This window comes from Argopecten irradians, chromosome 4 (genome assembly GCF_041381155.1).
Source record: "Argopecten irradians isolate NY chromosome 4, Ai_NY, whole genome shotgun sequence".
In the NCBI taxonomy this organism is placed as follows: Eukaryota; Metazoa; Mollusca; class Bivalvia; order Pectinida; family Pectinidae; genus Argopecten; species Argopecten irradians.
This window is the reverse complement of record NC_091137.1, coordinates 42726660-42741777: the sequence shown is the minus strand read 5'-3', so window position 1 is coordinate 42741777 and position 15118 is coordinate 42726660. Positions and strand designations below refer to the sequence as shown.

Here is a 15118-nt window from a genome sequence, read left to right as displayed (position 1 = left end):
CTCTAAACATTTTAGATTAAATTATGCAGGTGTGAATTTACTTTATTAAACTAATAAATGATACATTCAGTTCCTCGAAATCTCTAGCTAATATCATACTAATTTATTTACAGGAAGTATTTTATCTGGTCATTTCGGTGGAGTCACTACTCCTGACCTTGACCCCAGGTCACATAGGTTCCAACGTCAAGACATCAAAAGCCGTAAAACATTCAAACGCAAGAAAACAAAAACGTCTAGCAAAGGACATTATGGGGGTAAAAATGGTGATGCTAATGAAAAATCTCCCAGGGGATCGCCCACACGTCGACCGGCCTACCATGGATCGCCTACTCACCGGTTTCATGGCGCGTCTCCTCCAAAGCCTTCACACAGATCCCCACCTAACAGGTCGTATGCATTCCTCCAAGATAGTACGGAGTCAGAGCTGCAAAATCTTCGACAGGCGAGAGCTACCTTGGTGGGATCAACGTCCCCGAGTGCTGCTCGATCTGTAGAGACGATTCCCGAGAGTGTAGAAATGAAGGTATGTTTTCCTTAAAGTTTAGATAACAATTTTTATTAAATATTTGAAAACAAAACTAGTGAAATGCAAACCCTCAAAGATTTTGAGTAAGTTTTGGGAATAAGAAGGTATCCAAATAGCCTTTAGTTTTTAAGTTCAGAAATATGATAAGGCATTTATTAAATATAGGAATTATATTTTGTGTTTTCATCTGGGAGAAGTCAACTAGATTACGAAAATTGTTAACAACTTTTTTTGATTCCACAGCCAAGCAGGCCCCGCTATATTCAACGGTCAAAGTCCCATGACGATCCCCATGGTGACTTCCACGCGCCAGGAACAGCTAGAGGACGCATCGCCCGACAGGGGGCGCGGATCGTGAGGTCAAGATCACCATCCTGTAGCCCCGTCAGGGTTGGCCAATCACCAACAGCAAGCCCAACAAGAAACCAGGCGTACATTTCCCAGTATGACTCCAGTGATTCCCTCAATGCCAATGAAAATTCAGCATTGCTGAAAGACGACGACTCTCTAAGCTCCCCTCAGTCTATGTGTATATACTTTGACGAGAGGGGAAGAACGAGGGATACTGTCATGTGATGCAATTAAAACTGGACGAGAGGTGGAGGACGATGGGGTACTGTCATGGGATGTAAACAAATCTGGACGAGAAGGAAAGGACGAGCAATACTGTCATGTGATGCAAACAAATCTTGAAGTAGTTACCACATACAAGTACATATGTAGGGGGCATGACATGGATATGATCGTAAAAAAAATATCCGTGAAATATTACAAAAATGACCGAATTATCTTAGATTCAAATCGCAAAAATTCAAAACCGCCTAAATATAATTTTCTCATTTTTCGTAAATTAAAAATCGAAATTTTGACTGACAAAAATAGCCAGCCATACAGTATTACCAGCAGTAGTATTTAAGAATCCACAGCACTTTGTTTGAAATCTGTGATTCTAGTAAAAAAATGTGCAATAGTAATACTTTCGATTAACCATTTGAATACACAATATTGATACGAAAACTAGTAATGAAGATTAAAAACAAATTGGTACGTCAATGTGTATGTTTGTCCGTCCATTTGTAAAATTTGTTGTACATGTCTGCAGTGTACTTATTTCGAGGAAAGAAAATCAATTTTGATTAGACAGGTAGAATAACATACATGCACTTCAAAAAATTAAAATTATACATGGCCTAGAATTTGCATCCCGACTAAATTTTAATGACTGTCGTTTATAACTGTTTTAAATAAAATATTTAGGCCCTCCTTTAGGGATCAAGGCATGTTATGTACAAGGAAATGAAAATCAAAATTTGAGGAACCCTATTTGACTGTTATCTTGACTGTACAAACTGTATGTATTGTTCACTTTTGTGGAAAAAGTCACCCTTCCTTTTCCATTTATTGTTAGTGTTTCATATATTGTGTACAATACTAGTATACAAAATGTTATCGAAAGTTTCTGAATGACAATCTGTTGCAATTGGATTACACACACATGCATTCATATTTGTTCTTGCCAAGGTATTTATTTGCTGTAACCATACAAACACACTTCTGATTAACATATTTTGTGAGGAACTTAGGGATATAGACTTCAGTTGTTTGTTATACGTTGTAATGAAGATATGCTGAACAATTTTGAATCTTGAATTGATAGTTTTATATAAAAAGAAGTTCGAGTTTGTACAAGAGGGAAATTTAGCTGCGTTATTATGGTTACACAAGAAATGATTTTAATAATTACGTACTGTAAACGTTAAAATGTTTGTGAAGGGAAAATGTACGTTATTTACCCGAACGTAGCTTGATCGCATTATATTTTCTATATGTGTATTTGTCAAATACAAAACAACAACTCACGAAATTAAGTTCTCGTTTACAGTATACCTATACAGAAACTTAAAAGCTGTATAAGAAATGGTATAGAATATAGGTCGTATAACCACAGATTGTAGTAAACATTTACATAAAGTTGTACAAGGAAAAATTATAAATGGAATTTTAAAGGTCTTGTCCAAATCATACAACTTGTGTGAAAGTTGCGGTTTACTTTGTGCAATAACAATAATAGCTTTAATATAGATCTATTGAATTCGTATGAAGCCCCCTGATCTTTTATCAAAGTTATATTTCCAAATAAATGTTGGACAATCAATCTTTATTATTGATACTTTTAAATTCTTCAATTTAATTGTATTTGAACTAAAATATATGTGATAGCTACTAAAGTCATGTACAGGTATTAAAGATTTATAAGCTGGTAAATCACTTTAGCTGTATTTTCAAATAATATTGCTGAATTCAGATGAATACCGCTGTGCATTATTATTTTAGCTTACAATGTAGCTTTTGTTGATGATAATCAAAATCATTATGTATTTTTTAGGTCATCTGACCCGAAGGGTCAGGATGACCTATTGTCATCATGCACCGTCCGTCGTCGTGCGCCGTGCGCCGTACGCCGTCCGCTGTCCGCCGTCCGCTGTGCGCCGTGCGCCGTGCGTAAACTTTTTATTCAAACGACTTCTTCTCAAGAACCAGAAGGCCCAGGGTACTCATATTTGGCGTGTAGGTTGCTGGGATGGAGGGCTACCAAGTTTGTTCAAATGAATGACCTTGACCTTCATTCAAGGTCACAGGGGTCAAAAAGGCTAAAAATTTTAAACAACTTCTTCTCAAGAACCAGAAGGCCCAGGGTACTGATATTTGCCCTGTAGGATGCTGGGATGAAGGGCTACCAAGTTTGTTCGAATAAATAACCTTGACCTTCATTCAAGGTCACGAGGGTCAAATAGGCTAAAATCCTTTAAACAACTTCTTGTGAATAACTAAGAGGCCAAGAGACCTGATATTAGGCCTGTGGCATGCTGGGATGAAGGGCTACCAAGTTTGTTCAAATAAATGACCTTGACCTTCATTCAAGGTCACGAGGGTCAAATAGGCTAAAATCTTTAAACAACTTCTTCTCAAGAACCAGAAGGCCCAGGGTACTGATATTTGCCCTGTAGGATGCTGGGATAAAGGGCTACCAAGTTTGTTCAAATAAATGACCTTGACCTTCATTCAAGGTCACAGGGGTCAAATAGGCTAAAATCCTTTAAATAACTTCTTGTGAATAACTAAGAGGCCTAGAGACCTGATATTAGGCCTGTGGCATGCTGGGATGAAGGGCTACTAAGTTTGTTCAAATAAATGACCTTGACCTTCATTCAAAGTCTCGAGGGTCAAATAGGCTAAAATCTTTAAACAACTTCTTCTCAAGAACCAGAAGGCCCAGGGTACTGATATTGGGCCTGTGACATGCTTGGATGAAGGGCTACCAAGTTTGTTCAAATGAATGACCTTGACCTTCATTCAAGGTCACGAGGGTCAAATAGGCTAAAATCTTTAAACAACTTCTTCTCAAGAACCAGAAGGCCCAGGGTACTGATATTTGCCCTGTAGGATGCTGGGATGAAGGGCTACCAAGTTTGTTCAAATAAATGACCTTGACCTTCATTCAAGGTCACACTGGTCAAATAGGCTAAAATCCTTTAAATAACTTCTTGTGAATAACTAAGAGGCCTAGAGACATGATATTAGGCCTGTGGCATGCTGGGATGAAGGGCTACCAAGTTTGTTCAAATAACTGACCTTGACCTTCATTCAAGGTCACGAGGGTCAAATAGGCTAAAATCTTTAAACAACTTCTTCTCAAGAACCAGAAGGCCCAGGGTACTGATATTTGCCCTGTAGGATGCTGGGATGAAGGGCTACCAAGTTTGTTCAAATAAATGACCTTGACCTTCATTCAAGGTCACGAGGGTCAAAAAGGCTAAAATCTTTAAACAACTTCTTCTCAAGAACCAGAAGGCCCAGGGTACTGATATTTGCCCTGTAGGATGCTGGGATGAAGGGCTACCAAGTTTGTTCAAATAAATGACCTTGACCTTCATTCAAGGTCACGAGGGTCAAATAGGCTAAAATCTTTAAACGACTTCTTCTCAAGAACCAGAAGGCCCAGGGTACTGATAATGGGACTGTGACATGCTTGGATGAAGGGCTACCAAGTTTGTTCGAATAAATGACCTTGACCTTCATTCAAGGTCACAGGGGTCAAATAGGCTAAAATCTTTAAACAACTTCTTCTCAAGAACCAGAAGGCCCAGGGTACTGATATTAGGCCTGTAGGATGCTGGGATGAAGGGCTACCAAGTTTGTTCAAATAAATGACCTTGACCTTCATTCAAGGTCACGAGGGTCAAATAGGCTAAAATCTTTAAACGACTTCTTCTCAAGAACCAGAAGGCCCAGGGTACTGATATTTGGCCTGTAGGATGCTGGGATGAAGGGCTACCAAGTTAGTTCAAATGAATGACCTTGACCTTCATTCAAGGTAACAGGGGTCAAATAGGCTAAAATCATTTAAGCAAATTCTTGTGAATAACTATGAGGCCTAGAGACCTGATATTAGGCCTGTGGCATGCTGGGATGAAGGGCTACCAAGTTTGTCCAAATGAATGACCTTGATCTTCATTCAAGGTCACAGGGGTCAAATAGGCTAAAATCTTTAAATGAATTCTTCTTAAGAACCAGAAGGCCCAGGGTACTGATATTGGGCATGTAGCATGCTGGGATGAAGGACTACCAAGTTTGTTCAAATGAATTACCTTGACCTTCAATCAAGGTCACAGTGGTCAAATAGGCTAAAATCTTTAAACGATTATGTTGTATTGTACTAATAGTCAGATGACCGTTAAGGCCCATGGGCCTCTTGTTTTATATATGTTCAATTTTTTTATGTATGTTCAATGTTTTATATATTCTGAACGTTAACCACATTACTAATTTCTATCTGAATTTTACTAGTATGCTGATCATTTATAATTAAATGCTTTACAAATAATCACTTATTTCACTTTTTATGTTGAATATTGATATTTGACTTTTTATGTTGAGTATTAATATTTCAGTTTTTAAGTTGAATATTATACATTTAGCGTGCAATATATTTATTAGTTTACATTTATTTTTAGACTGTTTTTATTTTGATGTACAATGTAGCATTGTATAGATATTTATTTAATATACTCGCTGACATTTAACCATGCGTGTGGGTGATACGTTGATAACTACTAGTTTTGGGTGTTATGCTGTTATCATTTTGATCTACCTGAGTTACTTACCTTCGTTTTTACTCCGTCAGACGCACTTCTCTGAAATATATATTTCCGAAAATTGCCGAAATTTCTCCGAGTATTTTCCGGCAATCTTCGGAAATATATTTCCGAAGAATGCCGGAAATTTCTCCGAGGTGATCCGATTGTAACCAAGTGAAGCGAAGGGAAGTAACTCGGATAGGTCGGAACGTGCTGTTATAGATATTTATAACCAACCAACGTGGTGTTTACAATGTTAGTAAATGAAAGTTAAAATATGATAACTTGTTTGTTGTTGTTTCTTTTTGTCTTTTTTTTTCCCTGTCTTTCCATAGAGTCATTTACGTTTTATTCACGACATGGTTAATAATCAAAATGTTCAAAGTATACTGATATTTGGCATGTAACATGCTGGAACCAAGTTTGTTCAAAAGTTAAACGACTTATTGTGGAAATTAGGCCTGTAGCACGCTGGGATAATGAACTGTCAAGTTTGTTTAAATAATTAAATATGACGTTCAAGGTCAAGGGTCAAATATGCTCAAGTATTTGAACAACAACTTGTCAGTAAATAAGAGGCCTAGAAACCTGATATTGGGCCTGTAGCGTGCTGGGATGAAGGGTTATCATGTTTACTAAAAAATAATTCAATTTTGCTTGTTACGAGCATTTTCATTGGCTTAAAAATTTACTTTATCAGCCCATAAAGGGAAAAATGGTGTCGCCGTTTATAACGTTGCTTCTGATTGGCTGAGATGACGGCGTAATGATTTCATAGACAAAAGAGTCCCATAATGAATTTTGAATATTGAAGAGATTATCTTTAGTGAATTGATAAAAATCTATTCAAGGTCACAAGGATCAAGCAGGCTAACACGACTTGTGAATAACTAAGATGCCTGATATTGAGTTTGTATCATGGTGGGATAAACGGCAAGCAATTTTGTTCAAATGAATGATCTTGACCGTCATTCGAGTTCACAGGGGTCAAAGAGGCTAAAATCCTCATATTACTTGTGAATAACTAAGAGGCATAGATACCTGATATTGGAGCTTTAGCAAGCTGAAGGGCTTCCATATGTGTTCAAAAGAATGAAAAACCTCGATTAAAGGCCATATGGGTACTCGTCGAAATGACCAAGATGTGATACCAACTTCTTTTCAATAATTGCGAGTCCTATTAGTATGTTCCATGATATCCCATAATTCCAATTTTTGTCTTCAGCAAGTCCTATTGGTTAAATCAGTTTTCAAAAACTGCAAAACAGAGATATTTTGATTAGATAAGTAGATTATTTTAATGTCATACTCTGGAAGATTTCTTCATACATATAGTGTATATTTCGTAAAATAATATGGAATAAGATAATTTTATTATTATTGTTATTGGATTATCATTTTGATTTATTTAAGTACTAATTACATACTAAGTACATGTACTTAAATACCGCATGAACTATCTATAAACTCCTTGATATACCTGAATGTGGTTCATAATGCAACTCATTCCATTCAACACTCGTGCACTCAACTACGCTTTGAAGTGTTGGCCACTGTGTTCCATATGAAATCTTATCTTGATTGTCCCAATTTCTACGTCGCTAACGTAACAGGCCCGACAATGGACATAACACCACACGGTAAGTACAAATTCAATATGTTTGGAGTACTTATGCAATTTGTCACAAGGAAAAGGGGTATATAGGCCATGGGCTAGGAGGGTCCCACATGCACCCCCCCCCCCCCCAAACCTCCGAACCAATATTTTTCTTACCCCTTATGACCCACTGATCACAAATCAAAATGTTAACATTGCATAAGTTGGGATGAACTTCCGGTTATGACGTCATCAAGATGGCCGCCATCTCAAATTTCACTAAAAAATGAAAAATAGTCATTACATTGACATTTTTCAACCGAAGTAGACAAATGAGGTATCAAAATGACCACAATAAACACGAAAAACACATCAGGACCAAATAACCAAATATATGTAGTGATTTTTACGCAGGAAGGATTTTAAGCTCAAAAATGGTAATTTTTTAGTAAATTTTTCATATTTTGCTTGACGCAACAAAAACGTTTTCCAACCGCAAACTATTATTTCTAATTAGTTTTTTGTCCACTTATAAATCAGTTTAAACAAAAACAAGAAAAAAAACAATGTTAACATTGTATAAGTTCCGGTTATGACGTCATCAAGATGGCCGCCATCACGAATTTCACTAAAAAATGAAAAATATTCATAACATTGACATTTTTCAACTGAAGTAGACAAATGAGGTATCAAAATGACCACAATAGAACAACAAATACATATCAGTACCTAATCATCCAATATATGTAGCGATTTGTACGTAGGAAATGAATAAATAAGATTTTAAGCTCAAAAATGGTAATTTTTCAGCAAATTTTTCATATTTGTCTTCATGAAGCAAAAATGTTTTCCAACAATTATTATTGATCGTAATCAGTTATTTGATCTCTTGTCAATGAGTAAAAACAACAACAAAATATATAGAAATGCAAAAAAGAATTATTGTTATACCATCATTTGGTTTACAAAGCATCACCGTTTGCGTATACAGGTCATATGATAGTGTATTTTTCCCAAACCGCCGAGACTACAGTTTCCTGGTGTCTTAGAATTTCCTGAATATAAAAGTGGCTACTGAAAATTTAAATCTTAACAAAGAATTTTAGGTTGGCTGAATATCTAAGTGGGACTTCAAAATAATTCAATAGCGATGAGCTGATGAGCTGATGTGACATTACATTACCGGGTTGTCATCGTGGTTGTAGCTTGTAATGAACCCGTGTAAACCGTCCATGGCCAGAGTTAACATCAGTGTCATGTAGGAGCTCTTCCTGTTTCCAACCTAGTGATTCAAATATCGTATATGATGTTCCAGACTATCAGATCCACATTCTGCGAAGGTTTGAGCTGGTTCTCCTTATTTCGTATGAAGCACAATTCCTCATTCTTGTGAACCTTCAGTGACCATAGATGGCACAGGTGGATTCTTTGAGGTCATAAATGAGGTCTGTAGTGAAGTTCCACTATTTTAGTCATTAATGAATGGTACTTCATACAAATTATGGAGCTATGTGCTAAGGAGAACCAATTCCACTATTCGAATAATGTGGATCTGGTGTAGTTTCCATTATGCCGAAGAAGTCTGGAAAAGTATATACGATATGTTAGAATCTGAGGGAGATCCCACATCTCCGAACCTATTGTTCCTGATATGAACTCTGGCCAAGGATGGGTTATGAAAGATGACAGGCTAGAACAACACTGGTAATGTACTGTCACATCAGCTCATCGACAGTGAAGACAACGCTATGGCTTTCGACGAATTTGATACTGATATCTCGATTATTCTGATAATTTGGACTACCAGCTACCAGACATGCCGAGTCTCTTCAGTGGATGGAGCAGTGAGGCGAGATAGCACGTACAATGATAATGGTTATCATTAAGAACCAGTGAAAGAAATATGTGACACTGTAGTAACCATCTAACATTTTGCCTATGGGATGCATAGGAAATAAACAATGAATTTTCTCATTTTCAAAGACACAAACGTTCTGGACAATGATATAAACAGAAACACAGGCTAATATAGGTTACATTTGTTACTTTATCAGTAGGTGTTGTGCTGTAATAATTATTTTTGAGACGCTGGTCAGCGTCAGCGGTTTCGAGTTCGAAAAATAGCATATGCCCATTATACGCACCTGGTGATGTTTTGTAAACCTAATGGGGATATAACAATAATTATCTTTTGCATTTCTATATATTTTAATTTTTGTTGGTGTTTTCATTGATTTATTGATTGATAAGAGATTAGATAACTGATTACGAATAATGATTTGTTGTTGGGAAACATTTTTGCTGCATGAAGACAAATATGAAAAATTTGTTGAAAAATTACCATTTTTGAGTTAAAAATCTTATTTTTTCATTTCCTACGTACAAATTGCTACATATATTGGATGTTTTGGTCCTGATATGTACTTGTTGTTCTATTGTGGTCATTTTGATACCTCATTTGTCTACTTCAGTTGAAAAATGTCAATGTTATGAATATTTTTCATTTTTTAGTGAAATTCGTGATGGCGGCCATCTTGATGACGTCATAACCGGAACTTATACAATGTTAACATTGTTTTTTTTCTTGTTTTTGTTTAAACTGATTTAGAAGTGGACAAAAAACTAATTAGAAATAATAGTTTGCGGTTGGAAAACGGTTTTGTTGCGTCAAGCAAAATATGAAAAATTTACTAAAAAATTACCATTTTTGAGCTTAAAATCCTATTTTTTCACTTCCTGCGTAAAAATCACTACATATATTTGGTTATTTGGTCCTGATGTGTTTTTCGTGTTCTATTGTGGTCATTTTGATACCTCATTTGTCTACTTCGGTTGAAAAATGTCAATGTAATGACTATTTTTCATTTTTTAGTGAAATTTGAGATGGCGGCCATCTTGATGACGTCATAACCGGAAGTTCATCCCAACTTATGCAATGTTAACATTTTGATTTGTGATCAGTGGGTCATAAGGATTAAGAAAAATATTGGTTCGGAGGTTTGGGGGGGGGTGCATGTGGGACCCTCCTAGCCCATGGCCTAATATGGTGTTACCATATACTGATATACTGTACATGGAAATTTACGCGAGGGGAAATTTTCGCTTATTACACGAAGGTCGGTTGAGTAGGAAAATTTCAACAGCGCGTAATATTTAGTAAGTGTGTGGACTGTGTAGTCAAAAGTTTGAAGTTAACTATCACGAAAGTTAAATATATGCAAATTTCAAAATTAAGTAATCTCGCAAATATCAGCTTTTACAGTATATAGTTGATGCAGAGGCATTGTGGTTTTACAAACAATTTTTCTTTTCTGTTGTGACATACAAACTAGGTGGTCAGTGATCTTATGTAATACCAAGAACCTTCCCGCCTTCCTCGATCGATAAACTCATTTTGTTTTATAAACTTGGGTATGTTCTTATTTTGTAGTTCATCATTTGTTGGTGTGTGCAACAATCGTGATTATTGTCGTCTGCCAAGGTTTGACGAGATTTGTTTTCTCAGCTAGTTTCATCTTGTGTGATTAATTGAAAAACATGTCTGGTTTCGATTAGCTGCACTATTTTGTTCCATTCTACTGATGTAATTTTCAATGAATAAATGTTGTATTGTGCAACAATATGGTATTATTTCAAATGAGATTTAAATTCCTTTGAAAACTTATCGATTATTAAAGATGCTCCATCGCCGACAAAGCATGAATTTTACTCATCATTTGAACAATAATTGGTGTTAAATCGTATATATATATGTGTCTAATTAACACAAAAAGTAATATAAAATAATTTATTTTGCTTTTGATGCTACGCAATCAATTCTTCATTCTATATAGGACATAGTGCCGTGAACTATTTTCGGGACGCAATTAATCATTTTTGTCTTGCCGTAAAATATTAGAAGCTCAAACTTTTCAATGGTGGTAATGTAAAGAATGTAACTTTTGTAACTGAAGAAAAATACTAATACTTCTGCTCCTGTTTTTGACAGAGAAAAACTACCATTTGTCGGCGGTGGCAGATCTTTAAAACGAGCATGTCGTAATGTGTATTTATCATTTGGTATCGTTGATGATATGTATGACTTTTGCTGTTTGCCGTTGCTGGTATATACTATTTATGTGTTCAGCGGTATCTAGTCTGACATGCAAGACATGCACCGGTGTAGGCAAACCTGATTATTGTGTTCAGACTATAACCTGCCAGGCAAACGAAGTAAGTATAATTGCTTTTTAAAAAAATCATTGATATTCCAGCGAATCGATGAAAAAAGTTTTCAATATGTTTCATTTGAAATGATGAGATTTTCTGAGTTTTGCTTTTATTTTCTTGGGGTTTTTAAATTGAGACATGTTTCATTGGAATTGATAAGATTTTCTGAGTTTTGCTTCTATGAATGTAATGTTTTTTAGAAATGCATTACTTTCCCTTTTATTGCACATAAACATGTTTGTGTTGGCGTTTCGCTGATGTAACCTATACCCAACCAGCACGCAGACAAAAAACCGAACGACAAAAACACAACAATGACCTAACCTTGTTCTATTCATGGTTCCAGGACTGTTATACGGAGAAGGTTATAGGGGATGACTCAAACATCTTCTTTAACTCCGGTTGTCTTACACATCAGGTAAGATTGTCTATCTGACAATTAATTGAATGAACTGTGAAGCATTCGTTTGGCAAACGACATTTAATTTTGTGTCAGTATTCATCAATGTACTTATTCTGTCTGTCTATTATGAAAGGATCTACATTAGAAATATCACCCATAATACAATTAATTGAAAAAAAGCTACTATATAACATTTGAGTTTCTTAAATATATAAATGTAAGTGTTAGAATTATTATACCCAACTTACACCGAAAGTTTTTATCAAGTGTGCAACCATTAAAGTTAATAGAATGTAAATTTTGATTTATCCGTACAAATGACGACATTTTTTTGAAATAGCAATTTCTAATCATTATGACACGTATTTCCAATGTAGACAATCAAGTTATAGTTACTTACCATAAAACATTTTCTCCGCCGATTTGTCAGACAATAAAGTTATAGTTGCTTATCATAAAACATTTTCCCCTACAAATTTGTCAAATTATAAGTTACTTTCCATAAGGCATTTTCCTCTATAGATTTGCCAGATAAAAGCTCAGACGTCGCGGTCATTTCGCTCCCAGATCCATATATGTGAGGAATGCTGTGGATTAGATTTGTGTAACGATCACTTGTGCAACCAGACCAGTGAGTACAATTAAGTATGAAATTACAAACCAGCTGTCCCACATAAACAACAGTCCATAGTTTCTATAGAGACCTGGTATTACGTTTGTAGCTTGTTTGGATGAAGGGACTGAGTTTGTTTTGTCTATCCTTACTATCTGTAATATAGAGATAGTTTGTATTTGTGCTCAAAAACTACTATTTTTCGATGCAGGTATTGCGTCTCCCGTGATTTAATTTGGCCTGGGGTAGCGGCTGGCTTATGACTATTTTTCTTGACAATTGTTGATAAGTTCGTCTAAATACATGTAAACCAACAATGCGATCGATTATGATGCTCATTCGTTGACCCATGCGACCGCTTAGTTTCCGGTATCAATTTAGCATTTAAAAAGTGAAATGGTTTTAAGATATGTGCATTTCAAGGAAGTTATTTCTTTTATATTGAGATATCATATCTACCATATACTAATAGGAAAAGTAATGGAAAACTCAATTCGTTTCGTTTTTTGACGTATTTGTCAGTTGATATATATTGCTGCGTAATGAACTCTTAAAGCGGCGCATTGGTAGCTTAAAAAGTTACTATTTCAGCGTCCACTCCTACCCGCCAGTGCTACATATGTAATGACGTCGCGAATCCACGTGATTGTACCAATAAAGTGTCATGCGCACAAGATGAGGTAAGTCCTGTAACAAGATAAGTTCTATCGAAGAACATCTACAAATCGTGCATTTCTAAGTTTTAATGACAAATAATGGTAAAGTTTAAAGTAAAACTTATTCAAATGCTAAAACAAATAATCTATGATTGCAGGAATGCTTCACACAGGAATTCATTGCGCCTAATTTACAGAAGAGATATAAACTGAGCTGTGAAACGAAACAGGTTAGTGCGCATGAGTGTTAGTATTAATGATAATCAATGTGTTCATATTCACAAAATTAGAGCCGAAATTAAAACTCAGAATCGATGGCAGGTCTCAATGATTTGAACAGTGACAAACGGTAAAGTGTCAAAATAGAAGGACTAGTTAGGTGTCAATGAAAAAAGAGTATATATTCTTATGGATTCTAAGTTGTAATGTTGTGCCATTTGAAGCTACTTTTTATTAATCGTATTTTCCCTCCAAGTTTCGTTACACTCTACCCATTTTACCAACAATGAATCTCAAACTTTAGTTTGTTTTGAATACGTTTATTGTAATTGCGTTTTACCTTTCAGAGATGCCAACTGCTAAGCTTGTTCGGAAGAAAACGTTCTTCACAGTTGTGCAATGAATGCTGTTCCGGACCAGGCTGTAACCGACATCTCTGTCCATTAAATAGTAATGATAAACTTCATTTTATAAATATATTTAGAATGCTTATGGAATTTTCTATGTTATATGTTGTATCAGTCGATCACGCAGATGATTTGAATTGCAAAATCTACTTTTGGTTCTCTGGTATAAATTTTGTCATGGATTAATTAATGAAATAACAACTACTGTGCGAGATATTTCAGCAGTACACAATTCAATTAAACTACGATGCCCTACGATATGCTTTTGTATTGCGTATCGTAAAGCATCGTAGTGGAGCGAAATTACAGGTCTAATTTTAATAAGATTGAACAATACACCATGTATTCATAAAGACACTGATCTCAACATTAAACTCTGTCCCTTGACAGATTCTGGGTTCATTTTCACAATTTATACATTAGAAACATTGATAACAGGACAATCGTTACGTACAGTATCGCAAAATGAATTATGATTGATATAAATACGTCTCCTGCAGAATCCAAGATCACGAAGCTATCTTCAGTCTGAACCTATCCTAAACTTTACTTATCCAATCGCTGATGACGTTACAAAAGGTTGCGTGATTTTCGATTGGCTAAGCAAAAGCTTAGGGCTAAGATCGTTTTGTGACCTTAGACCCTGCTATACAATCTACGTACACATTAATTATCTTTACCGTTATCCAGAGATACGCTCATGAATATTGAACTTATTTATCATCGATTTTGAGCAGACTTGTATTATTTATCCTGGGTTTTTTTCCGTAAAAAAAAGTTGTCTATTTCTTTTTCTTAGATTCTCCACCAATTGGACCACCCACATTAATACCAAACCTACCTCAGCCGTGTGTGGACAAAGTGAATGTGGACTGTGCCAGTCTAGCCCAGTCTGGCCTCCGCCCATGTGCCACTGTCAACAACGTGTCGACACAGTATTGTCCACATTATTGCGGGTTCTGCTGACCATCACTCCACGAATTTATAGAAACCAAACGTGTAATTATTAAATTATGTTGTTGTTTTACAAGTGATATTATATTGATTTTTTTTTTAATTTTGGGGCTGCAAAAAGAGTGCATAGGAACATCCGCGATAATTTATTCTTTTAGGGAAAATTTGGTAGCATTTAGTGAAGTGAGTAAAATATGTTGGTACTTTACATGTGCAATTTTATTAAAAGTTTCTATTTTTGGTTTTTTGGCTGCAAGATGAATGTATAGGAACATTCGCGATTTATTCTTTTAATAAGTGGGATAATATGTGAATCTGGGAGCATTTAGTGAGTATCTTTATAATTTGGTATTCCAGGTATTCCAGGTATCTCGATCAATAAATATTACGATA

General features: G+C 35.7%; 2 protein-coding genes across 8 annotated transcripts in view; both read left to right on the top strand.

The window, feature by feature from the left end:
• LOC138321742 (protein unc-80 homolog) overlaps positions 1-1855 on the top strand; it is a 59783-nt gene extending 57928 nt beyond the window's left edge. For all 7 annotated transcript variants that reach the window (XM_069265664.1, XM_069265669.1, XM_069265662.1 and 4 more), the window contains 2 exons: positions 114-526; positions 773-1855. In XM_069265664.1, the coding sequence (XP_069121765.1) occupies positions 114-526; positions 773-1105 (746 nt within the window). In that variant the 3' untranslated portion in view covers positions 1106-1855. The remainder of the gene's footprint in view (positions 1-113; positions 527-772) is intronic.
• Positions 1856-7261: 5406 nt separating this feature from the next.
• On the top strand, positions 7262-14805 carry LOC138321741 (uncharacterized). Its single transcript, XM_069265661.1, has 9 exons — positions 7262-7307; positions 10695-10745; positions 11391-11476; positions 11820-11891; positions 12399-12507; positions 13081-13169; positions 13304-13375; positions 13712-13814; positions 14571-14805. The coding sequence occupies exons 1-9, from the start codon at positions 7289-7291 to the stop codon at positions 14735-14737; spliced, it is 768 nt and encodes a 255-aa protein (XP_069121762.1). The 5' UTR covers positions 7262-7288; the 3' UTR covers positions 14738-14805.
• Positions 14806-15118: the final 313 nt, after the last annotated feature.

Bases quoted from the DNA above. Each gene is read 5' to 3' on its own strand.
- LOC138321741 (XM_069265661.1), top strand. The intron at 10,746-11,390 runs GTTTGACGAGAT...TTATGTGTTCAG, and splicing joins GATTATTGTCGTCTGCCAAG to CGGTATCTAGTCTGACATGC. The intron at 13,815-14,570 runs GTAATGATAAAC...TCTTTTTCTTAG, and splicing joins ACATCTCTGTCCATTAAATA to ATTCTCCACCAATTGGACCA.